The 27869-nt window shown below is 35.7% G+C and overlaps 1 protein-coding gene across 1 annotated transcript in view; it reads right to left on the bottom strand.

Moving 5' to 3' along the window:
* The window catches only part of LOC123539032 (sodium- and chloride-dependent glycine transporter 1-like), a 33237-nt gene extending 11336 nt beyond the window's left edge, over positions 1–21901 (bottom strand). Inside the window, exons 1-5 of the mRNA XM_053529830.1 lie at positions 21779–21901; positions 3352–3469; positions 2372–2503; positions 1124–1333; positions 111–165 (exon numbers count right to left, since the gene is read on the bottom strand). Of these exons, the coding sequence (XP_053385805.1) occupies positions 111–165; positions 1124–1333; positions 2372–2503; positions 3352–3469; positions 21779–21796 (533 nt within the window). The 5' untranslated portion in view covers positions 21797–21901. The remainder of the gene's footprint in view (positions 1–110; positions 166–1123; positions 1334–2371; positions 2504–3351; positions 3470–21778) is intronic.
* Positions 21902–27869: the final 5968 nt, after the last annotated feature.

The following is a 27869-nucleotide window of genomic DNA, read 5'->3' as shown; positions in this document are numbered from 1 at the left end:
AGTGTATGTACGTTTCCATACAAAGGTGTTACAGTGTATCATGTGTTTAATAATAAATGTTAAGAAACCATTTTCAAAACATTCCGTTTTAAGGGCGAATTTATACTTACGTGAAATATTCTTCACTTGGATTTGTGACTTTTTCCTCATCGAATGTGTAATTCACTGAAATCATACAAGTAAAAAACATATACACAGCCGGTTTAATTAATCATGCAATTTCTGTCCTCCCCTCTTACCATCATTCCATTGGTCATAGTTTGGTCACAACAATATTCGGATATGCAGTGAATTAAAAGGTACAACGTATCGTTGCTTTCATGATGAAATTAATAAGGACATTAATTAAACGACAACGGCGGCCCTAAAGCAGTTATTAGCACGACTAAAGGCCGTATATTCGCACGAGGACGTCGCCCGAGTGCTAACACTTGCTCAGGAATGCTAGTAGCTACGTAAGGAACGTCATTGCCGTATAATAAATGTTATATTATATATCTTAACACAATAACGAGCAATGGATTGTTTTAAGTTAATGATAAAAATAGAGATGTTGACGATTTTCTAAACGAGAAGGCACAGAGAAAAATGACGTCAGAAATGATGTCACAATTTAATATTAGAGAGAACGTCAATTCGGCCAACTAAAATGACATCAACGTCAAAATGTTACTACATTAGCGTATTACCATAGTTATGTAATCGAAGGACGTCAAGCTTGTGAAGAAAGAGCTTAATATATAGAACAATGAAAAGTAATCTGTTGTCTCTTCATATGCAACTATTTCTCCTAATTATTCGCCACCTGATTTCATTATACATTTTTGAAAACAGCGATATTCTTTCAACTATATAATTTCTATATTTCTTATGCTAAGAACAAAATACAAGCCTAAAGGGACACACTGGTTCTGTGATAAAGCTTCAGACTCCTAGTTCGTAGGCTGTATGTTCAGGAACCAGTGAACGCGAAATGTGACCGCGGTCTCTGCAGTCTATCATCAAAGGCCAAAATACCACCGGCAGTTAGAAGTCCAGAATGAGTCATCGAGCGAGTAATTAGCTTACGCTACCTACTAACGTATTCTAATATCAATGTTTGAGCAAAGCTTATTCAACTTACGGCAATCAAGCCTTGTAGAGTTCCAAGGATTAGGGTCACTGTTGTTCATCGTGCTATCACGGCATTGGCATGACGCCCATTCCGGGTCACATGACGTCCAGAGCAGCGTACTGCGCATGCTCGCGAAGAAGTAGTATATGCACACGGCGATGATGACGTTGTAGTACAAGCTGATGAGGGCAGACACGATAATCATGGAATACCCCAAACCTAAAAAAAGAAGTTATATTTTAAGGATAACCCAAGTTCGTGTTGTAACACCGGCAAAATTCGGAGGGATAAATTGTAACCCGTTACTGTGGGGACAACAATGTATCCCAAGGGATTCTGCAGATGTTATAAAAAGAAACAGACATCAGTTAACTCTATTCTGGCATTAACGTGTAAAACGCTAAATTAAGTAAATATATATAAACCAAAAATGTCTTTTTGAGTTTTGAGTTTGACATTTTACTCTTTGCCTACAGAAAACATTAAATGCAGTTTCATTCTAGGATAGTATATGAAAGGGTTTTATTTTTAAAATGCAGGTTCAAAGAAACACGAATTGACATCATGCAAAATTACTGTAGATTAGGAGATATTCACAAGAGTTCTTTTTGCTTATTTTTGAAAACAGAGCTACATGCTCGTGAATGATTAAAAACATCTGTAAACGTACTAATAACCACGAAGCGCTTATTCTTTAATTGTGATTAAGTTTGTTCTGTATCATATGGCGAAAGGTGACGAAATTTCACCATTTACAATATCACAACTTCCAAATTGCGAATACTTTCTATAATCTCAAATTATTTTACAGCCTTTACTGCACACTCTTTGTAATTGTGCAAATGAAGAATATTCGAAGGAAAAAAAAAAATTTTATTATAATGTTATTAACTTCTTCCCTTTCGAGGTAAAACCAAAATATCCTTGATACGGCTTGTCGAAGAAATCTTGAGAAACGCTAGCTTGAATGTCTAACTCAGGCAAACAAGAGATTGGATGCTAACACAGATTATTCTTAAATGAGCCGCGCCATGAGAAAACCAACATAGTGGGTTTGTGACCAGCATCCGTGCAGTCTGGTCAGGATCCATGCTGTTCGCTAACAGTTTCTATAATTGCAATAGGCTTTGGAAGCGAACAGTATGGATCCTGTCCAGACTGCGCGGATGCGCAGGCTGGTCTGGATCCATGCTGGTCGCAAAACCACTATGTTGGTTTTCTCATGGCGCGGCTCAAATCTTTCTTTTTACCCTATACCTTTCATTGCTGGGTTAACAATCCAAATTTTCACCGGTCCTAGACTGGCAAATTGTCCAAAACAAAGTTCAAGGTAAAATAGCGGTATACCCATGACAACCAAACAGATGAAATAAGGTATGAGGAATGCTCCTGGAAATAAACAAATATATATAATTGGCAAACTATATTAAACAAAGCCCGTATCACAATGACAGACAAATCGGTGAATGCTTTTAATATAAAACATCAAGAGCACCGCAATGAAAAGCAATACACGCCCGAAGGTAAGATCTTTGACACCTAAGTGTGACATTGACCTTGAAGCGAGCCATCCGAAATATACACTCTGCACATCGTCTTGGTGTGGTGAACATTTGTGCCAAATTTCTTTAAAATGTTTGGAGCAATTCAAAAGTTACAAAGCGGACACGAAAACAAAGTCATATGACCACTAAGTGTGACACTGACCTTGAAGCGAGCCATCTAAAACATGCGCTCTTGATGTGGTGAACATTTGTGTCAAGTTTCTTCGAAATCCTTAAAGGGGTTCAAAAATTACAGAGCGGACACGACAGACGGACCCAGCGTCATAAAATAATACGTCCCTTTGGGCATATAAAACAACATATAACACATCGCTAGAAACAGTGCTCGAGCTGAGATATCACTTTCCCTATAACAGCAAGTCTGATGAAATAAAGTTTGAAAAATGTCCTAAAGAAGAACAAAAATGCCTCCTAACAAAACTAATGACTACACAGCAGATCGGACATTGAAATGAAACATTTATTTAAAATCAGTAAAGTTTAAACATTTTCTCTTTCATTTACATATTGCTACAAAATGCCAATAACTGTTTATGTATTCCATATACTTGTTCCACAAAAGTGTAGTTGAAAATAACTATATGTATTGGTAATATTACGGTGAAAAAATATGTTATGAATTTATTCTTGTTAAGACACTTATATTTTTGAATTTTATTTATCGTAACTTACCGCCACCATTTCTGAAACACAGGTACGGAAAACGCCAAACATTTCCTAATCCAACTGCAAATCCAACCAGAGTCAATATGAACTCCACGTGACTTCCCCAGTTGGCGCGCTGTTTCTGCTGAAACATTAATGTGCATTTTTTTTTATTAAAAAGCAACAATGAAGGAAAAAAACTTTGCATGCGAGTTTGGTCAACGTATGTCAAGCTATTTTTATACCTTTAATGGATTAAGAGTCGTCGCAAACACAACCTGATACAGCCCTTGTCATTTCTTAAAGGTCAATGTCAAAATTAAATTGTTTTAACAGATTGTTAACCGAATGATTCGACGTAACAATGTAAATGCAAACTCCTGCGCAGTGATCTCCCTTGCCACTTCGTTCTCCAATGAACGTATATAATAATATGTACATAAATAAGTGTATTTAGTTAAGGTGTTAACACGTCTTGAATTTCCGGTGAATGATAAAAAACAAAGAATATTCAGTTCTTTCCAAAAACCATTATGTTAAGATTCAACCACATAGTTTCCTTTGTCTACCAGAATGGAACAATTCTTACATCTTGATATTGAAGTTTGGTACCTTTATAACAGACAATAAACAAAAACAATAGAATTTCTTTCGTTACTTCATCGAGCTCAACAAAGCAATTTCAAACACAAATATTAATGTGGTGCAATGTCCTACCAAGATACTACAAAAAAACAATGCATTTGCTGAATGGAGAGATAAAAATGATTTTGACAGCTCGTGAAAACTAATGACAAATTTTGACATTTGTATAATGACTCATGACCCAATTAGAAAAAAAATCTGTTATTACTAATTTCCCGTTGGATTGTCTTAAAAAATGGGTCTTCAATACTGTAGCTTACAATTAACAAATTTAAACAATATAAGAATATATTGCTACCTTACTGTCGTTTTGTCTGTCCTAATCACGTAAGAATTCCTATTGTTTCAGTCATTTGTTACTAATTAGAGCAGCTCACAGTGTTGCAATCATACTAAATACATCCCTTATATTCACATACATATTGAGAAATTTTCTAATGAGCACAAGTATTGGAAACACAATTTTGATACCGTTTGTGTATTGCAATAATGCTAAACTATCGCAGCCGTGATGTGTCCTTAAATTTCATTCACATTTTGTTTCTACAGTTTAAGGCAGTCATTTATCTATATTCTTAAAACTATGCTGAAAAGAGATTGCAGATAAAGTTGTGATTTAGAAAAAAAAGACAGATTACTGGTATCTGGTTGGTAGTGAGACATGAGATGAACTTTTTCATTAAGGGTACGTAAGATAAATCTTGCTTTTGTAAAAGGTTAACCTGTTAACACCCATTCAGATAAAAGTCAAAACATTGTTATCAGTCGTCTGTTTATATGTTAAATGAGGAAGCTAGACATTGAAGGAAACTATGTGTGTCACGAACGCAAAACTGATATCTGCCTAACAACCAATATAAATTAAAGATACAAGACTTCAAAAGATCTTTTAAAGGTCACGGCGATGTCGCAATAAATCGGTTTAATGTTGACACAGACAGTACGCTTTTCTTGTTCATAACTACAGTTGTATTACAAAATATCTGAAATGTGTTTAAGACAAGTTAAATCATAGCAAAAGTTCTATCTAGAGCACATCTATATAAATATATATTGATCATCTTGTAAAATTTTGGTTGCAATATCTGTTTTAAATATTGGTCATCAGTATGTGGAACCCAAGGGTCGGACACAAGGACAAGACCAATCTACCTGATATTCCGTATCCTCCAACCCCGTTTAATCAGGGAGTCGGTGGCGCAGTGGTTAGCAGGTTGGACTACAACGTCAGCGATCCGGGTTCGATTCCCGGCCCAATCCGAGTCCGATTCCCGAACCCGGATTGATTCCCGGTTTGGTCTGATATCCCGACTAGTGTTCAGTGCTGGGTGATTTATTTTAATTGGTACTCATTCCAACAGTATCGGTCTAGACTAGATGCTGGGGATGTAAATGTGACGCCTGCAGTGGGTTCGGCTGGAAATAAGTTGTCGACTACCCGCGTTAAACAAGAAACTTATAATTAAGCGCCACCGGGGACGTTACATTTTGCACCAAGGGTGCTTTAAATACAAAAAAAAAAACGAAAATTCTGTAAAAGAACTATGTTGTTTTATATACTGCCTAACAATGTTAAGTAAGTATTTACGCTTACATAAATTGTTAAATCCAACAACAAAGCAAATCTGTTACCACTTTCAGGTGAGTAAATACGGCAATAAGAATACGCTGGCTATACACGTTGACACGGTCAGTAGTGCTTTATCCGATGCGTGTATTTGATGCTCATAATTAGAGGGTCGCAATGGGGTTTGTTTTCACATATTGACCATGCATTCGAAAGTAACGGTAATATTCAGTTAATTACATGTAAATTTGCTGATATATGTCTACCTGTTTGTACACATGTTATGCCCTTCAAGAATATAGGAAATAAGAGAATCAATCTATCATCCTCGGGTTTAGTAATATGCAATCCACAGAGCGCGTTCAGTCAGAGAGTCGCCTCAATTAGGAAAGAACAATTTTAACGTCAGAGGTTATTTCTAAGGTCACGGCTTTTGATTGGCCAGCTTGTAACGACAACAGTGTTCGAGGTCATTGCTCAGTCAGGTGTGACTTACTAACCCTAAATATTCCTTCTCACGAGAAGGAACAATAAATAAATGTCTTTTCTGCGATGTAGAACCAGACTGTAATACTCCCTTCACATCTACAATTTTTCTTACGATTTATGACGGATTGCACAAAATCGTAAAAGTTCACCGATTCCCCACATTTACGAGCTATTTAAGAGCTGTTTACGATCAAATTGCTATTTATTCCGAGTTATTACGATGCATTTACGACTAAAATTACCGATTTGTTCCGGGTAATTACGGATCAATACGATCGTTTTACGAGCTATTTACGAGTTATTTACGAGCTGTTGCGAGTGAATTACTGAATATCATGATTCACCAAAGGCTTTACGAATACATTACGATTTGTTTACGAGTTGTTACGAGTAGTTGCGAGTTAATTACGAGTAATTACGATCATGGTTTTGCTATTTAACTTTGCACTAAGGTGAGCTTGCTCTCCTCTTCTTGGCGACTACCTTCTTTTTAAACCGCATCGTGAAAGAAATCGTAAGAACTCGTAAGACCTCTTAAACACATCGTAAACACATCGTATTTAATCGTAAAACAAAGTCTTTACGACACATTTACGAGCGCTTACGAGTGGTTTACGTGTTGTTCACGATACTTACGACTTCATGCGAGCTCTTTACGAGCTATTCACCGATAATTCAAATCGCAGACGATCGTAAGAAATTTTTGACATGTCAAAAATATTACCTCAACGTTCACGATTGCTTGCGATCGTCTGCGAGTAGTGCCGAGCTATTTACGACTACCGACGAGCTATTTACGATTGCGTGCGACTGCCTACGAGTTGGCAAATCGTAAGGAATCGTAAGAAAAAATCGTAGATGTGAAGGGGGTATTAAGAGGTTAATTTGAAGCTGATTTTCTGTACTATCACACTGGTTTGGCAAAACGAATGTGTTCATTTCCAATTAATTTAGCATACACGTTTCAGGTAAACAGCGCCGGATAGGGTCAATTACTTAGTGCATCTGTTGAAGCAAAATTTTAAAGGTCGAGTCCGAAAGGGAGCATATTTTTATCTGGTAGAGGTAGGGGTGTGGGTTGAGATTAATGTCAAAGCTGAAACGGACACGTTTTTTAGTTTTGTCATGCTGTCGTTCTGTTTGCGTCCGGTCAGAACAACAGCACGGTAAATTATTTCGTTCTTTGTCGCATGTCGCCTCGCAAGAACGAGAGTACAACAAAATAACTCGACAACACGCAAGAATTATATGTCGTTGTGTCCGAAAAAAAGCACCATTTCTCAAAGAAAAAAATAATTGGACAAGTTCCGGCAATATGCAGATGTCCATTTGATGTTGATGATGATGTGCAACAAGTTTCATTTCAATTGGATTGCAACTGTAGGAGTTGAGAACACAAGTAGTTGTAAAATTTCTGTGTCCAAAAACGGACCTTAGCTCCAGAATTTTTTTTAACATACTTGAGAGTCTCTATAATATGCGCATGTCCCCTCCATACTTTTGAGGGGTACTAAGTTTTCCTTGCAATTTGTTGGAAAATATAGGAAGAGTTAGGGTACGTCCTGAGGACGTTGTAATATTTCAACTTCCAAAGAAAGGCGTAGCTGCTGCAGGAAAGTCCTAATGACATAAGCATGCCCGCTTCGTGCTGATTATGTAGACCAAGATCCATTTTGATTGGACATTTATTGTATATGGTTTATGTGAATATGTGCATTCTGATTGTATTATTGAACTAAAACTAAATTTTAAGTAAGACCTGATGACCTTACGTGAGGTCAACTTACTGATTCTCATATACAGATAAAAACAAAAACATAGCTATCAAAATGATATATGCACTATGTACACGAAATTAAGGAAGTCAGACATTATCAAAATAGATAAACTGTCTAACAACCATTGGATCAGTCATGAATTAGAGAGTTGATAAGTTTCAATCGGTCAAGGCCATCGTTAGTCTGTCGCTAAATGGTAATGATAACAATAATAATGATAATAATAATAACTTTATTCACAGAAGGTAGCACATAGATATACATGTAGTGAAGATATAGAGCAATACAAAGTACAAAGAAAAATAATAGGTAAAAGTCACGCATCCCAGTGAAGAATTGTCCACGTAAGTATAAATTCGCTCTTGAAACAGAACTTTATGGTAATATTGTTTCTTAAATTTTGCAGATTTTAAAACCAATGTCAAGTACATGTACATAAATAACTATAACGCCTATGTTTGTAAACAAAATAAAGGCAACTGGGAGTGAATTTGTTTTTCGGCTTTCATGGTAGTAACGATTTTTCAGCAAACAAGTTCTGCGTCAGACATCTTGTTGGAATGTTAAACTGGCGGAATAAATTAGGAACTTGCACTTTGCTTTCTTCTGCATGGCTTATTGTGTTCCCCGTGTTGAGAAAAGAGAATCAAATTCTAAGGAAAGAAACATCTGACATCGTATTGGTGTGATAAAGAATAACTCCCCCCCCACAACCGCAAAATGTCGGTGTTCAAAAAAACCAAAAAAAAAAACAAACCAAAAAACAAAAACAAAAAAAACTATAGTCAGAATCGCCTTTGACAATAAATTCACGACTAAACAATATATTAACACCCTATCCGAATAATGTGTAATGTTAACGAACTTTTCTTATAATGAAGTAAAACTTCGTTTCGGAAAATATTACTATTTAGGAAGTACTGCGCATAACGTCAAGAAGCCAATGAAGTATTGAGAGAATCGAAAGAAAATTAAGTGTTTTTTTTCTGTTTTGGCTGCAATATAATTAACTGGAATTCTTTTAATAAACCAAGATACCCTTTAAGGATGTCATCGTCCCATGATAAATATCAAAATTTATATTTTAAGGTCAATGCCAACCTGATAAAATTAATCAATCCGAGTAGGTGGCGAACAGGTACATTTACACGGTGCTAGAGTGCTTTCTTCATGCCGTGAAATTTGTTTACTTGGTGTCCGACTGATAGTTCGTGTAAATATTATTGTTGATAAAGTTTACTTAATTGTCAAACAAATATGTAGGCTGTCTTTATATAGCATGACTTTTTTACGAAAGCCTGCTCTGCCTTGTATCCAAATTGTGTCCGTTATTTTTTTTTTTTACATCTTTATATAATTATGAAAACTGGCCATTTATCATAAGAATTTACAATAAAAATAAGTCATATTGGATATAGAGCTTACTTCTAATGGACAGCTCGGCATTAAGACTTTAACACGCTAGACTGCGAGTTATATATAATTGTTTAAGAGGAAATTAATGAGAATATAGTGAATTTGTTGTTCTCCTAAGTAAAGAAGTGAAAATGTTTAGTAGGGGCCTCCGTGGCCGGGTGGAAGTTGAATTCTTCATGTGAGGAAGCCGACATCAAGATTGCTTTCGGAAGTTCGGTGGTTCTACTCAGGTGCCCGCTCGTGATGAAATAATGCATGGAGGGGCATCTGGGGTCTTCCTCCACCATTAAAGCTGGAAAGTCGCCATATGACCTATCATGTGTCGGTGAAACGTTAAATCCAACAAAAAAGAAAGAAAATGTTTAGTACCAATATTTCTAAGTTGTATCGTGGACTCATATCGAGAAACATTACTTTCTGACAGTCCGCCAAAACCACATCTTGGCCCAAACTGATTTAATATCATTTATCAACGTTGCTATACGAATAGATGGTAAAATATTGCAAAAAAAAAAAAAATCAATTACTACTTTTTGTTGCGGATCTGTTCTTGTTGGATGCAGAGCGTTTTTCAGCCGGGAATGATACCAAGCACTTATTGACCGACAAAAAGATTTCATCCTAAGTAGGACCAAAACATTTTAACGATGCTTTAAATTAAACTAGCATGTTAATTGAGATTGAAATTCTTTTTTTAGCTTTGTGTACCTCTAAGCAAATCGTTACTAAGCTGTGTCCTTAATATTATACGGACTGAGTGCAATAAACAACAACCCGATTTCCGGTTTTTAAAGTTGTTAAACCCCAAAAATACCTCCGTTTAATTTGTATTTATGGTTACGAAAGTATCTTAAGCTTAAATTGAAAAAGTTTTGACGTATTTTAAATTATAATCTAGTACATGTTATACTTCATTGAGGAAATGATCTGATTTCTTTTTGTTTACAATAACAACTGCGGTGTGTCAGTGAGAAAGCAAAAAAAAAAAAAAATGAGCCGCGCCATGAGAAAACCAACATAATGGCTTTGCAACCAACATGGATCCATGCTATTCGCTTTCAAAGCCAACTGGAGAACCGTTAGAGAGCAGCATGGATTCATGCTGGTCACAAAGCCATTATGTTGGTTTTCTCGCGGAGCGGCTCAAATTTTAAGTGCATGTTTTAAGACTCTCATTACCGTGTCACTGTACATCTTATAGCGGTTGTACCATAGAAATGTTTTCGAACACAATAGCGAAAATGATTATTTAAAGGACTGTTTCATGAATGTTGATGAAATTTGTGGGAGGATCATTTGGAAGAACAGATTGCAACCAAGCAAAGATAATAGCAGAGTCTAGACGAGATCACACATGACCCACGACTCCATAGTGCGACACTGGTCTTTAATATTGCGACCTGTGTTTTGCACGGGCGACACTGTTTCATTTACGCAAAATTCTAAGATTACACCATGCATATCAAAGGCACTGTCCTGACAAGATAGGACCGGCTTGTACATGAAAGGCAGTTTGATGGCTGTCACTGTCGAGCTCATCGCAAGCGAGATTGAAAATAAAAAGATTTTAAAAGATAGACAAAAACACTTAATAGAGTGCGTGGTATATCTCGTTGAAAATAAAAATATATATGTAAAAACTTAATACTGCGACCTATGCTTTGCACGAGCCACACTGTCTCATTTACATAAAATTCTAAGTTTCCTCCATGCATATCAAAGGCACTTTCCTGACAAGATAGGACCGGCTTGTACACGAAAGGCAGTTTGATGGCTATGTCGAGCTCAACGCCGTTACGGCAAGCAAGATTGAATAAAAAAAAAGATTTCAAAAAGATAAAAAAAAAAACTGAATAAAGTGCATGTACGTTAGAATTACTATAGCAGGCCTTGAAAATATGCGAAAACGAAAATTTTGGCGTATACAAGCAAATGTTTAAAAAAGTATATTATTTTTTCAACTCATGCGTTTTCACACTGCTGTCGGATAACTAATAATTGTTTTACGGCCTAATCTAATGTAGCTTAGTATAAAAACGGTTATATGCTCGCAAGACGTATGAAGGACATCATTTTTGCAGCTTATATTTGTTATTCTTTTTCAAGTTTTGACGATAAGAAATCTGACTTTATCCGCTGTAGGATAAACTACGGAAGACATAACGGTACAAGGTTTATGACAGCAGGAAATTATTGCTATACGTATTTCTTTGAAAAAACTTATTTACTGACAGAATCATTTTCCCTATTTTTTACTTTCAAAATTGAAAAGCGTTTGTAACCGAAAGTCAGAAGTAAATTATTTAAATATTAAAGATTTATATTTAACTGCCGTGAAGAAGACATTCCTCAATGGCGTATTGATCATCATCAAGTAGGCCCATGCCGATAAAATTTTGTTGCGACGGCTTAGGTTCGATTCACGTCTCGGGCATGTTTTTTTTCTCTCTCTCTCTCTTCTTGATTAGGCATTTTTAAGACAGTTTTCAAACTAAAACTCATGTAAACTTCAATTTTAAAGTAAGCTCATTTACTATAGCGAAACACTGGAGGCCAATGTTTTTAAATGTCACTGAATGCTTGTAGTATTGTTTCACATTATTTCTTTTCTATGCAAGAGACAATCATACGATTTCGGGTATAAGCAACGTTGGCCATTTGAGATTATGCTTGTAATATTCAAAAACAAAAAAGAAATACATAGCCTATCAAAAATATTTGACTATATATGAGTTACATATCATAGAAATGCACTAAATCAACAAAACATGACATTCCATGATTTAGTTGTTTATATGAAATAAAGGACCTTCATTAGTCATGGTATATATATAGTGACGGAAGTACACTATGTTTCCACATATAACACGCAAATCAACAAGTGACCTGTTACGTCCACCGTACTTTCAACAGAAGTTTTTTATCTGTGTTAGTTAACTTTTATTTTGAACGCATAATTTCATCACCAGGAAATGAAGAAAAAAAATCACTGCGCCAAATGAACTGCATTACCTTTCTTGGTATTTATTTCACAAAATTTGTACGTACATGGGAAAATTAGACCCACCGATTTTTCGCACGAATGAACATATTTTATAAGCGTAAAGAAAGCCTGGACTTCATTGAAATTTGCAGAAATATTATAGGTATTATAGCTATGCAAATGATATGATAATATTCTATGTATTGCCTTTCTAATGATTATTTAATCTTTAAAATGTATTTAAACCAGAATGTTTTTTTAGGGTATACTTTATGTTTGCCTGTCTGCAATTAGATATGTAGTAAAATACGGATAATTTGCTGAAATTACTCCTGTTTGACAAAGAATACATAGTTTATTATTTGCCATTTACGACTCGGTAATCTACATTCATTTAGCTATTGTTTCATATTAACTTCACTTTCCTGTGTGAAGAAGAAAATCGTCTTTTTAAAGCGTTTGGTAGATGGGTATATTACCTTTTCGTTATCGGCAAGGCTCTAACATTCTCGTATATTTATATTAGGAATCTGATTAAGTTCAATAACGGTAAACACTGTTTTCTTCTCATCCGCGAAAGTGCAAAAGTGTACGGATTAATCAATTAGTGGACGGTCCATAATCTTACTTTTATTTTTCAATCCACAGCCAATTTTATTTAGCTTAGTGTTGGTTGAAAATGGAAATCTAAGGGACTGAATTCACTAACGGACGAACACAAATAAGATTTAAACACATAAATGTGGCCGTCTGTAAAGCCTACCCAGTTACTTTTTCCTTACACTAATAGTCTTATCATAAAATATACATGATGCTGTTAGGTCTAACTGTTTGTTTATCTCTCGTGATTTCGTACAGGGTTTTATAAAACATAAACATGTTTAATTCATGTCGCCGCCAAGTAGTTCTTTAAACACAAAGTTTGTTCTTACGCCAAGTTTAATAATGATAAAAAATCGTAAAAGTCATTCTATTATTCTGTAAAGAGCGTGCAGTGTATGCTTCAGCCATAAATTAATCGGACGCCGCCCGATCCTTTTCCTACTGCGCGGTCACAAAACAGGCGTGCACCGGCTGGCTTTCCCGCGAGGACATGGCGGGCGGGCGGGCAGTTTTTAAATCTGACAGGGACCGGGAAAGGGAACAGTCTGCGTCCGTGCGGAATATATAGAAAACCAGACGGTTATCCATTAAGTTTGACGGCGCCCGACCGGTTACTGGGCGGTGACCGGTCTATTGCACACATTCTGTCTTAATGGACGAGAAAAAAATCTCATTCTAGTTGAACGTAAGTCTCAGAATTTTTGCAGGTTGATTTATTTCCCTCTGTGAATGCAAACGAAAATAAAAACATCGCGAATAATGCTCAAAATTCGATCTCTCGCGTTTTCTTTATATTTAGTATAATTATATTTTTTGTGTGTAATATTATAAGTACTTTTAACGTGTTATTTCGAATTTCATGCACTGTCAAAGATATAACTGCACAATAAGTATTGGAATAAATATATAGATAGGATACCGATAAGTTTTCTATTATGATGACTGCAAAGGGAGACAACCAATATTTCAATTGAAAATATGTAGTTGCCGTCTCTCGCAGTGACGGAAAAGTAGCGTTTGTGAAAAATATGTAGTTTTTTTTTATCTTTGAAGAAACAAATAAATGTATAAATGTACTTTCTGTTTATAACATGTGTACAGCTGAAATTATACCAATATTTCACGAGAAAAAACGGAGCTATTTAGTGTCCCAACTAATGTCATTCGCGTGAAAAGGACGCCATCTTGTTTTTTCTTTGTGAAAACGATTTAAAATTTAGTTATCAGCAGATAAGTTGGCGCGTCACATTTGTATTTTCAATTGCAAAAAGACAAAATCGCCTAAAAGCGGAAGTTGCCACAGCGTTTCTCACGAATCATAGTTCAGCAATGGTAGCACATTGAATTTAGATCATCGAGTAAAAGGGTAAAGTTTCCGAAGCAAGCAGCGTTATGTTCTATATATATATATAATTGAGCCGTGCCATGAGAAAACCAACATAGTGGGTTTGCGACCAGCATGGATCCAGAACAGCCTGCGCATCCGCGCAGTCTGGTCAGGATCAATGCTGTTCGCTTTCAAAGACTATTGTTATTAGAGAAACCATTAGCGACCAGCATGGATCCTGACCAGACTGCGCAGATGTGCAGGCTGGTCAGGATCCATGCTGGTCGCAAACCCACTATGTTGGTTTTCTCATGGCACGGCTGATATATCTGACCCAGACCTAACGTCTGCTGGTTTTCAGTGTAAATCGGTCTTGCAACTGAATTACGGATAAAGAGTCACTTCGCAGAAGTCAAGTACAAAACACAATGCAGCCTTGATATAAGACTCTCAATTCTCTTTCATATCTTAATTGAACATATTCTAAATAAACATTGTCTGTCTAATAATTGTAGTTCTATGGACGTAAAGAGGTTAAACATCTGTTTTTTTAATTAACAGAAATAATCTACTGTGAAGGTGAACAATGGTGAAGGCGGAAGAAACTGATTTTTATCTGATCTTGTTAAAATTCGATTTAAGCTTATTAGTATGTAAGTCACGTATGTAATTAGTACAGGGGCATCTCCACTGACAGTAGAGTCATCAAAATTCATTACAAATTAGAACAGTGTTAATTAATGAAATTACATGATCTGTCTATGAATAACTGAACTTCACATATGCGGGTATCACGTTAGAGAGGATCATTATAGTTTAGAAATTTCTGTTTAAATACGTGTGTTAAAGATATCCAATGGCCATCTTTCACTATAATGTTTTATTTTTAGATATTTACTTCAAATGTATAAAGTCCTCATCAAATTTATTTAACTTTACCAAACATATAAATTATGATTGCATACAGAGCTACATTTATAATTAATTGTTATACATTAATAGTACATTTTAAAAAAAACAGCCAGTTTTTAGTGGTACAATATATTATACATTTATACTGTGTTTATCTGTACATGTACACGGTCAGTACTTAAAGTTAATGCATAGCTATGTTAATACAAAATCAACTTGTTAATATTATGTTTACATCAACTTATGAAGTTATTGTTCATGTCTTTAAATATGAAATTTGGATCTAATATACTTTTAGATATTTATAAAAATGTATATTGGCACGCTTATTTTTTGGGTGTAGATCATTATTTATTTATAGACATGCAAAAGAAAATTTTGGATTAGAAAGATATCTTGATGTTTTGCCGCATAAATAAAGATGTGTTGTATCAAAATTAAGGTTTTCACCACATGCATTAACTATTGAAACTGGACGTCGTACTGGAATTGTTAGAGAAGACCGCTTTTGTACATTATGTCAAAGTACAGATACTGAGGACGAGTATCATTTTGTATTAATATGTCCCGTGTACAATAACCTTCGGCATATTTATTACCGTAGACCAAGTGTTCAAAAATATGTTGATCTCCTTAAATGTGATAAGAATAGAATAATGCTCAACTTAGCAAAGTTTATTTACTATGCACCATCTTTAAGATCGAGTTTATTGTAATACCTGACATCATACATTCTCCATGTATTAATGAACACTCAGAAACATTTGAAGAACATTATGTTTTCATTTGTTCACCCTCTATCTATTTACTTATTGTTAAAACTATCCGCATTACATGACTTTTTGTTGACAAATATTTATAATTATGTATCATGTATCACAAAAAAAAATGTATATTTTACGTGAATAAAATTATCTGTCTGTCTGCTTATTCAACTTTATTTAGTATTTAAGACTGTCATACAATTGTTTAACTTAAGATGCTTGTCACACCTAAAAAGATGCCAAGCATAATCATTTTGATTTTAATGTTTGTTAACACATTGTATTTTCATCTGTTTTGAGAGAAGTAACAACATTATATTATATAGGTATTTTAAAAGCTGGTTAGTTTCCAAATACTTAACATAAACGTTTATTTTATTAAATGAATTGAAAGGTGTCCTCTATTCACTGATGGTCTGTATCAAAGGTTTGAATATAATGACTCAAAAGGTGGTCTGTATGTACGCGTGGTCTTTCATCGCAGGTTAACCTGAACTGAAAATGTTTTATGTCGGAATGAAAGTGGTCTGTAAAATCAGGTGGCCCCTAACAAAAGTCATGCATAGGAATACCAAAAAGGTCGCCTTTATGTACATGGTCTTTATCCACAGGTTTAGATAAACTGAAAAACGTTGCAGATAAAACGTTTTGGAGATGAAAGAATATAAAGGACTTGTTTGCTTTGGCCTGAAGATCTGCACCTTTGAAACAAACAAAATGGGACCGTCAGTCAAATACTTATCCGATACTAATCATTTGCAACAATTTTCCTGAGTTCAAAGAGGGATGAGATTATATAAAATATATTAGATTAATTTCTAATCTCATTGTCAAACTTTTTCATTTAATAAAATATTTCAATGCGATAAAAAACAATGTGGTATCCAGAAGCTCGTTCATCATCATACATACATCATGGTCGAGGTATAAATATCGGGGTTTCCAAAACAGATATATATGTTAATCTTGGTCAAAGCCCTTGTAAAACATCTCCCAAGATTTATTTATGATAATGTACTCTTTTCTACAACTGTTACAAGTTTTTGAACAAAAGTTTATCTGGGGTGTTGTAATTCAAGATATCACCAGATGTTTTCATCAAATATTGGCATATACTATTGCCCACAATCCAAACATCATATTCCAACATTATCCCTTCTAATGGCCCTCCAATGTGTCATCCAGACAAGATTTATTTGACCCGTAAATCCTAAATAGGACCTTCTCTGTCTCAAAGAAGACAAATGACACCCGCTTGTCATCGTCGAAAATGATTTTTGACCGATAAAAATAATATTCAAAATGGGCTTATAAATCGGTCTGTATACACGACGTAATCAGATTCGACCGGCTCTACTGTCTAAGTAATATCCAGTTGCCTTTGATTCAAACATATGGAAGCATCCTGGTGAAATCAAAAATATTTGTCATTACGTTTGACCTACTAACTCTGATGTATGACTATTCAAGTACGACCTACGGCTTACTAACTCCTACGTACGACTTAGTAACTACTGCGGACGACTTAGTAACTACTGCGGACTGCGAACGACTTAGTAACTACTGCGGACGACTTAGTAACAACTGCGAACGACTTAGTAACTACTGAGGACTGCGAACGACTTAGTAACTACTGCGGACGACTTAGTAACTACTGCAAACGACTTAGTAACTACTGCGAACGACTTAGTAACAACTGTGGACGACTTATTAACTACTGCGGACGACTTAGTAACTACTGCGAACGACTTAGTAACTACTGCGGACTGCGAACGACTTAGTAACTACTGCGGACGACTTAGTAACTAATGCGAACGACTTAGTAACTACTGCGGATGACTTAGTAACTACTGCGAACGACTTAGTAACTACTGCGGACTGCGAACGACTTAGTAACTACTGCGGACGACTTAGTAACTACTGCGGACGACTTAGTAACTACTGCGAACGACTTAGTAACTACTGCGAACGACTTAGTAACTACTGTGAACGACTTAGTAACTATTGCGGACTGCGAACGACTTAGTAACTACTGCGGACGACTTAGTAACTACTGCGAACGACTTAGTAACTACTGTGAACGACTTAGTAACTATTGCGGACTGCGAACGACTTAGTAACTACTGCGGACGACTTAGTAACTACTGCGGACGACTTAGTAACTACTGCGAACGACTTAGTAACTACTGCGAACGACTTAGTAACTACTGTGAACGACTTAGTAACTACTGCGGACTGCGAACGACTTAGTAACTACTGTGAACGACTTAGTAACTACTGCGGACTGCGAACGACTTAGTAACTACTGCGAACGACTTAGTAACTACTGCGAACGACTTAGTAACTACTGTGAACGACTTAGTAACTACTGCGGACTGCGAACGACTTAGTAACTACTGCGAACGACTTAGTAACTACTGTGAACGACTTAGTAACTACTGCGAACGACTTAGTAACTACTGTGAACGACTTAGTAACTACTGCGAACGACTTAGTAACTACTGCGGACGACTTAGTAACTACTGCGAACGACTTAGTAACTACTGTGAACGACTTAGTAACTACTGCGGACTGCGAACGACTTAGTAACTACTGTGAACGACTTAGTAGCTACTGCGGACTGCGAACGACTTAGTAACTACTGCGAACGACTTAGTAACTACTGCGAACGACTTAGTAACTACTGTGAACGACTTAGTAACTACTGCGGACTGCGAACGACTTAGTAACTACTGCGAACGACTTAGTAACTACTGTGAACGACTTAGTAACTACTGCGAACGACTTAGTAACTACTGTGAACGACTTAGTAACTACTGTGAACGACTTAGTAACTACTGCGAACGACTTAGTAACTACTGCGAACGACTTAGTAACTACTACATACCACTTAATAACTCATACATACGACTTAGGAACTATAATGTTGTATGTAGGACTTAAAACAAATCTATCTGCTGCGTCCAGAATAAACATAAACAACGTCAAAGAGTCTGCTAATACTTGAAAAAGTTGATATTTTCGACTCAAAATGCAATGGTATTATTTTGAGGACCCATTTTTGACCTTAGTTGGCCCCAAATTGGACTGGATCTAAACAACCGTCGAATACAGAGCAACTAGATGCCTTGCCTTTCCAAAGTTGTTTATACACAAGACAACTATGAAAAATCAGAGTAAGAAAAAGGAGATCAATCCTGTATTATAAGACACTCTAAAATTAATCCGTATCACACCATTATACTTAGTCAATTTTGAAAAGGTCAGGTGCAAGCATCAGAATTTTAACATACAGAAATAAGAATTGTTATCACAAAAATACATTGCCACATGTCTTATCACAGTAACTTAATACGTGATAAAAAGATATAGACCCGAGGGCAGAGCTAAAACCAAATTTCAAGGGGCGAATACGAAAGAAGTCATAAGCGCTTCTTTATCTACGTGCACCTAGACTTCTTTCGCATTCATACCTCAAATTATAGACATAGTCAACAGCACTGACGTCATGACGTTTTACGAGTTTCAAGATGTGATGGAATGTGACGGCGTACACAATTTTACAGTATCCTACTAGAAAAAAAAATATACTCATACTAACCACATTTATGTTTTCAATACTTTTCACAAGTAAATTTGAGTTGGATTTAATCATGAAACAGTTAGATATGAGAACATCGACATCCCTTTTAGGCTATAATTGTACATGTGTACAATTTTCGAGATCAGTTTTTACGTGTTACATTTAATTAATTTAAGCATTTATAAATTCCTGCAAGGCTTTGAATTCGATTTTTTTGTTTATTTCTGAATATTAAAAATCGTTTTGCATTTAACGTCTTTTTCACGCAGTTTACATTTTATAGAGTGGCAGGCTATTTCAAACTAATTACCTCTACATGACTGGCATGTTTGATCAAACTATTTGAATATGAGTGTATAAATCAATCACTGCCGATAAAAACCCATTAGTTGAAAAGGTTTTTCTATAAAAGGTCAGATAACTCTGTTTACTTTCGGACCGTGTCAAATTCTTCCGCCCAAAATATAGTTCAGCAACGCGAGATAATACTGGCCAATATCAGGTGCTTGTCAACGGTCAAGCGCAATCGAAGGAGTAGTATCGGTCCATGTAATGATGCAACGGTTACTCATAAATTTTCTCAACTTCAAAAGTCCTTTTGAATAGTTTATCTGGTTAAGAACAAACGACGTACTTTCTGATTACAAACAAAAACCTATTTGATTGAAACTGAGTTATCAATACCATACAGACTTGCTATTTTTCATCAAGGAAATTAAATCAAACTGCAAAACAACAACAACAAAAAATCCCAAATCGATATTCTGATTTATATGGAGCTAATAATATTCGGTTTCGGCCTGTCGATATTTTCAGATTTTGACGTTGTTTGAGTCCTTCTGTCTTCAAATAGAATAAAACAATGCAGCGAAACAGAAACAAAGAACGACAAAGTCTTAATAAGCACACACTGACAACAACGCCCTAAAAGTGTGTTCTTGTCGTTTTTGTCGTTGTGGCGGGATTACACCCGGCGCCAGAACGACATGTTTTCAAATACGCCAAAATAAGAAAAAAAACTAACCTGTCATATTGCCTTTCTATCTATTTTGCGGGAACGACAAAACAACAAGAATCAACTAACATATATCTGACCGTCTGTGTACCTAAGGAATTTACGATACTTAATATCAAAGACCTTTTACATTCTGCCATTCATATATTCTAAAATTTGCTTTATCTCCTCAGTTAGTAAACAATACTGTCATAGAAGAAGACATTCTTTGAACTTAATTCTTTGGTAATTTTAGAAAACAATTGTCTAAAAGAGGGCTCGAAGCAACAAACCCTTCAACTGCATACCGCTAGACGATCTTCTACATGTAACATAGACTTCTTTGCATGACCCATCATTATAAATGTCTCGCCCGCATTGATACACTGTCAGACCGGATATCCTTAGCTCCTTAGTTATTCAGGATAATAATTTATCTTGCGATCTCTCTTCATGGTATTTACAAAACGCAAATTTATTGTTAGTCTAAAGTGAGTAACAATCTATCATTTCAGGAAGCCGCCCCATAAATTTCTAGAAAACTAAACTTGTTAAGAAATCTTTTGAATCTTTCAAATATTTATATTCTTATTCTGTCAAACTCTAAATGAGGGTAATCATCTTGATCTATGTAATTCTTATTCCATTAGATCTTAATCTATGGATTTTTTTTTTCTGGAGCCGAACTCTTTGTCGCGTCGTAAACATACGTCTTGGCCTATTCAAACAATAGTTTACTTGCGATCTTTAGTAATCCTCGTGAGGTTTTTAAAATTTTAAACAAATAATGCCTTAATTGCTAAATGTCTTGATTAATAATTTTAAATCAAAAATATATGTCTGTTCTTTTTTTTCTTTTTGGATGTTTAAAAAATCTAATATCATCGCTTTGCAAGCATTGTCGCATTAACATACATATAAGTCTAAATGTATTAGGTATTTTTTGCAAAAAAAAAAAGTGAAACAAATTTCCATGTTCCGTTTAAAACATTCTACAAACTTATCATCAAAGTGTTCTTCTGTTTGTTATCTTGCTTCTCTCGTTCTTTTCACTGCAGCGAGGAGGCACGCGCAGTGAAAATACATTAACTAAATAAAATAGAACTTGATTCTTATAGAAAAGGTAGAACTTCCTCTTTTCTTACGCGCTTTTACATTACTTGTAGATCATTAAAGAAAGGAACAGATTTTAAAAATAGTTCCAAAAATAATGCGCAATATTTTTGTTATAATTCATCTTATAGAAACTGTGCGATTTCGGTATTTTATTTCTCTATTATATTTAATATATATTATCTAAAATCATGTAACGGATGTGCAACTATTTTGGAGTCGGCTTGTTCATAAACAAAGCTATCTATAAAAATCGTTGTTAATGAAATAAATCATATACCTCTCCGTCCGTGGTCATAATTCCTAGTTCACTTTATTTTATCAGCCAGAGAAGTTCACTTTGGATTGTCAACAGCGGCTATATGGTCAACTCAAGGTAACTGAGCGCATGCGCCAAATGTTGACGTATTAACAATCTGATAAGGGCACACATTTATACTAACACCCGATAAGATAAAAGGCGGACAAACAGAGTATAAAGTTGTATAATCATTTTCACTTTTTATGTTCTCTGACCACTAAGTGCATGTTAGATTTTCACTTGAGGTGTTTTAATTTTTTTTAAATCCTAGGTGCTAAACCAGTATAGAGTTCTTTTAGCATAAGTACAAGTTTGATCAACATATTTTGTCTAAAGAAATATATGAAGATGAAAAATCTATAACAGTTTAGTTTTCAAAGATTTGTACTCAGAAAATTACTATTACCTCCCTTTAACCTATCGTTGCTGCGTAAACAGAAAACTAAGAAATAATACATGTAATATGAGAAATTGCCGTTAAGATATCCTGATATTTAGCAGGTGGAAATGAAAAACTAAAAGTTATATTGAAATCAGATGAAATACTCATTTTTAAAAAGATGTTATATTCATCTTCATTGTACGACGTTGTCCCAGAGTGGGACCTGTACAACAACGGAAGAAGAAGAAGAAGAAAGGATATTAGCGGGATGGGGAGTCCGCGTAGGAGAGAGGCGGAGGGGTAGGAGGGGTGGGTAATTAAATTTTGTTCATAAAAGTAAACAGAACAACTATTTTTCTATCAGAGATTAAACTGTATATAATGGAATTTTGGTTTCTCAAATAAAACATGAAGCTCCTTGAAACTTCTGAGCTCACCAAATACACATCTCAAAAGCAAGTGCATTTCTACGTTTAGGACCTTTTTTTTACATTTAATTATCTCGTGCCCAGGACATCTTATCTCTAGCGAACGACATCTTACTTCGTCTTATTTCGTGCGCACGACATCAGATCTCGAGCGCGCGATATCTTATCTCGAACGCATGACATCTTATCTCGAGCGCACGATATCTTATCTCGAGCGCACGACATCTTATCTCGTGTGCACGACATCTTATCTCGAGCGCACGACATTTTACCATTATGAAATTAGCATTGCGCACCACCGGCCTTCCATAGGTTTATGATAATATTTTGCTATAAATGAAACCCGCTCCCCCAAAATATGAAGATGAAAGTAATTGCTAAAAATATAAAAATATTCAGCTGCAGGTTATGGTTGCTGATTTGTGCCATTTCTTTATTTTGTTCTGCCGTGGCGACACAACTACAAACGCCGTAATGCCCCCATGCCTCAACACGCAAACGTCGCCCCGCTGAACGTCGGCCCACCGAACGTCGCCCCGCTGAACGTCGTTATGGCACCTCGCCGAATGTTGCCCCGCTGAATATCGCCCCGCCAAACATCGCCCGACAAACGTCGCCTCGCCGAACGTCCCCCGCCCCACAAAATATCACCACGCCGAATGTCGCCCGCCGAACATCGCCCCGCCAAACGTCGTCTTTTAACCTTCCGGAACGACACATGAATGTATTAATTAAATGGGAGATAAAAGGTGGTAATAGTTATTAATAGCTATGATATATCTGTCAGTCCCCAACGAAGTGTTACTACTCCCACCCCACTCCACTGACCACTATCACCCATCCTTCGATCGATCAGTGAGTCCATCAGTGACAAGATGTGTAACTTTAAAAACAACAACAAAACTTTTTCATGTCATATAGATACAAGGCAATATGTGTGCGTGTGTGCGTGCGTTCGTGCGTTCGTCCGTCTGTCTGGCTATTTTTTGTCCAGATTATAACTTTGACATACAGTTGGAAAATACTTTATGCTTTACTCAGCGAAAAGGATTCTCGCAAGCAAACATAAGATCTCTATTTGAGAGGTCAATTTCATACTTTGCTGAGGGGGTTGGGCAAGGGTCATGCTCACAAAAAATCAATCTCACTGAGGCAAGTATAAAGTAATTTTCCCAATGTACGACAACAAAAATTAACGGACGGATGGACGGGCGGGCGGGCGCACGCACACTCGCATATTGCCCTCCATCAACCTATATATCATAAAAAAACTTGTAATTTCAAAAATGTCACTGATAAACTCACTGAAAGATAGAATAGACTTCCGGCGGGTAACATTCGGCGGGGCGCTGTTTGCCGGGGTATCTTTCGGCGGGACGCTATAACGACGTCTGTCGTGTCCCTGCGACAGAACAAAATGGCACAAATCAGCTACCATAGATCGCAGTGGTATTCATAATATTTATTTATTTTGTCGGGTATAGCGTCACACTAACACAATTTTTGTCATATGGCGACTTTCCAGTTTTTGATGATGGAGGAGACGCCATTTGCCCCTTTGTGTATTGTTAAAGGGAAGAAATATAAGATGTCGAGTGCCGTGCGCACGAGATTAGATGCCGTGCGCTCGAGATAAGATGTCGAGCGTACGAGATAAGATTTCGTGCGGTCGAGATAAGATGTAGGCATTTTTAAAATACTTTATAACCAAAATCTCAAGTTCTAATTGCCATAATATGACCAAACTTCAATTTTTTTGAAAGATCATTTTAGCAAAAATCCCCGTCAGTGGCTTTATGGTAAATACTACGTTCCCTTCTTGTTTCAGTTTTAACGTTTTACCACATATCAGAGAAATCTTTACCTCTGTAAATATCCTTATTAAAGATATTTGCTCGTGTAATTAGATTAAAACATTCATGTGTATTTTTGTGACTTTAAAAAATGATCATAGGTGGTTAAACGAATGAAATTTGAATGCTTTAGAGTAATTGTTTACTTCAAGTGTTATCAAAGATTTGCTTTCAGTAGTATCTTTAAATATCGAGGGGGCGTTAGAAATTTCAAAAACAGTTTAAACGCAGTTTTTGTTTATTTCACTAGATATCTTGTGGTTTCAAACTAAACAATCTCAACGTATGACACTCTGCAGCACTAATTAAGCATTATGTGATGACAATACCCTTAATACAGATAAACATCATTATAATAAAATACTATTGTAGTGTTTCATAGCAGACAATATTACATCGTATTTCTGCTCGGCACAATTACATCAGATATAAACATAATTATGATGTACAAAAATGTTTATGTTTTGAAAACAAGAACGGAGAGGGCTGATCACGATGTCTTAAAGCGGCAATACTGTAAAATGATTGTACATTTTCTTGGAGGGTTGAGCGCAATACTGCCGTGACTCCTTCTTTTTTAATAGGAGCTACAGCTGTATTGCGCTTAGCCCTCGGTGTGTGCGTAAGCTTACTTACCAGTTTAAGAAGCTTCTCTGGTTATTAGAGTGCAAGATGTAATACAGGGCTTACATCTGAATGTTAGTAATTTTTAATTTGAGGAACGGAGACTCGAACTCACGACTCCTGGTTTCGAAGTCAAACAGTGTTACCACTGGACCATTGCTGCCGTCACAGATTCAATAAAATACGACTTTTTTACAGTGCAACGACTTTGTTTTCTTCTCAAACCAAGTAAAATAAAATAAAAAGAAATAACAACAACAACAACAACCCACCCAAAAACACCCGAATCACACACAAAAACAACAACAACAACAACAAACAACAACAAGAACAAACCGGCTGCAAGATGCCATACTTAAAAATGTTAATGGATGATCATGGATAAAGGTGACCCTGTTATTCAAATAGTACCAGCTGTCATTTTATTTCTAAAACAGTCCTAGAAATATACTTGCATTTTAAGAAAGGTTTCTGTTGTCAAAGAGCTGTTTTTTGATCAATGCCTTAAAACTAAAACGAAATTAAACATTTTTTCATCAAAACCCAAGCAAGTTTACATTCTAAAAATGTTTATCAATGCTCGTGACGAAAGTAGAGAAACAATATAGTCCTAATTCTCCTGGCACATGTTGACCAGCCCTTTCTTGTACGAGCCATAAGTAGACTAACTTGTAAAAGAAGGGATACAGCTCGACTTGTAATGGCAATGGAGAGATACGATATAACCGTGGAAAATTTCACGTAAGTTTTTCATTTATTTCGACGAAACATGCAACGCAAAATGCATTTCAGTTGTTTTGAGAAGTAGATTTATAGAGAATATGTATGTTCATTTCAATGTTAACTAAAAAGATTTGTAAATAATTAAGTCGTCTTAAATTTTCCAGGTTCAACTGAAAAAATGACCCTACTTTAAACTAGATCTATACACCTTTTGATTTTTGAAATTATATACTACATTTGTATATCAATATCGATTTGAGATACCAATTACATTATTCAATAAATCAGTATCCATTTAAGACAAATACCAATAAGTATCAATAATAGATACCAGTTACACATTTTAAAAACTAGTCGTAGCATTTTTGTTCAACAAATGATCAATATGAATGTATCAGCGAGAACAAGTATAAATATTCAACTTATTAGAATACAGTTATCCGGTTGAAATTATATTTTCACGCTTCTACAAATTGAAAATTGTGCAGATTGCCGGAAAACATTGATATATTGGGCCATATTGGCATTCCGATATCTATGTATGATATTTGTTGGACATTTAGCCGATATCAGATTTGAATGCAAAACAGATACTTATCAGAAACAATATTAGGGACCGATATTACCTAAATTTTAGAAACCTTGTATCGGGCCGATATTGGGAAACATATTGATGCGATATCAGCCCGATATGTAATGCTAACTGGTATGGCACAATTATGTTTGTCATAACTAAATACCTTTTCTTTTATTATTGAAGGAATATATATATATATATTAGATATTATTTCTCATATATATCATATTCTAAACAGTTTAATGTCAATTTGAGCAAGCAGGCTTGAAGAAATAACGAAGACGACATGACCAATTGATTACATGTCAACTTTGTCAAAATTTGTCAATTTGCGATTTCCAGGCATTGCAGACGAGTCTTCCATAATTCGTCTTACTTGAAAAAAAATCACTTAGCAACATCTTCCAGCATAACCAATCACTTTAGATAACTTCTTCAAAATTCGCCTCTGAACATCTTCAGAAAAGAACTCTTCCTGAATTCAATCTATTCTAACTTGAATCATTTTGTCACTTAGTGCAAATGTGTCTTGTTAAATCTGCCTACCTTTAGATACAACTACCCTCATCTACATACTGCAAATAAGTATTACTGAACTCATTTAAAATATTTCAAAGTGTACATTATTTTGTTAGTATCATCTTCGAACATTGCTTTAAATTTCGTCACTTAATTTGTTTAATCCTAGAACAATTCGTCACCTAGAGCAAATGCGTTGTGTAAAATTTGCTTAAACATAAATTCGTCACTTAATATCTTGTAGATACTACAAAAGAGAATTCCATTTTAGCATTTCGTTCCTTTGCATTAATCTAACTTTGCAAAAGAGTCTGAATTGAATAAAACTCGTCATGTAGCATTATCAGTTTGTCTTTTAAAAAGTGTTACTGATTCCCGCTGAACTCACTCCATTAATTCTCAAAATTGAACAATTCGTTTCTTCAAATTAATGCAAATTAACTTTGCAGAATCCATCAGCCTATCGAGCTATCCGCTTCTTCAAATCCATGCTGAATTCATTAATTTTCAAAATTGAACAATCCGCTTCTTCAATTCAGAATGCGTTTATCTTCAAAACTGAACAGTTTGCTTTTTCAAAACAATGTAATTTAGTCTTGTTTAATCCATCAATCTTCACAATTAAATCCATTCAAAAGAATCTTGCCTAATACCCCAGTCACACATACGGCGCGGATAGCTACGTCTAGCTACGGATAGAAACGTAGTAATCCGTATCGATCGGTACTTGAGCCGTACGGATTGGTACGGATTGATACGGATTACTACTTTAAGGTACGACCCAGGTACGGATCGATACGGATTACTACGTTTTTATCGTGGCTAGACGTAGCTATCCGCGCCGTATGTGTGATCTATTACATTTCAAAACTGAAAGGTTCTCTTCTCCTGTTCAGTGCGAACAAATCGAACAATCTTCACAATCTTCAATTCCGAACTGAGTGCAACTGAATTTTGCTTAATC

The sequence above is a fragment of the Mercenaria mercenaria genome, chromosome 18 (assembly GCF_021730395.1).
Source record: "Mercenaria mercenaria strain notata chromosome 18, MADL_Memer_1, whole genome shotgun sequence".
Lineage (NCBI taxonomy): Eukaryota > Metazoa > Mollusca > Bivalvia > Venerida > Veneridae > Mercenaria > Mercenaria mercenaria.
The sequence above is the reverse complement of the archived record's forward strand: the minus strand, read 5'-3'. Positions and strand labels throughout refer to the sequence as shown.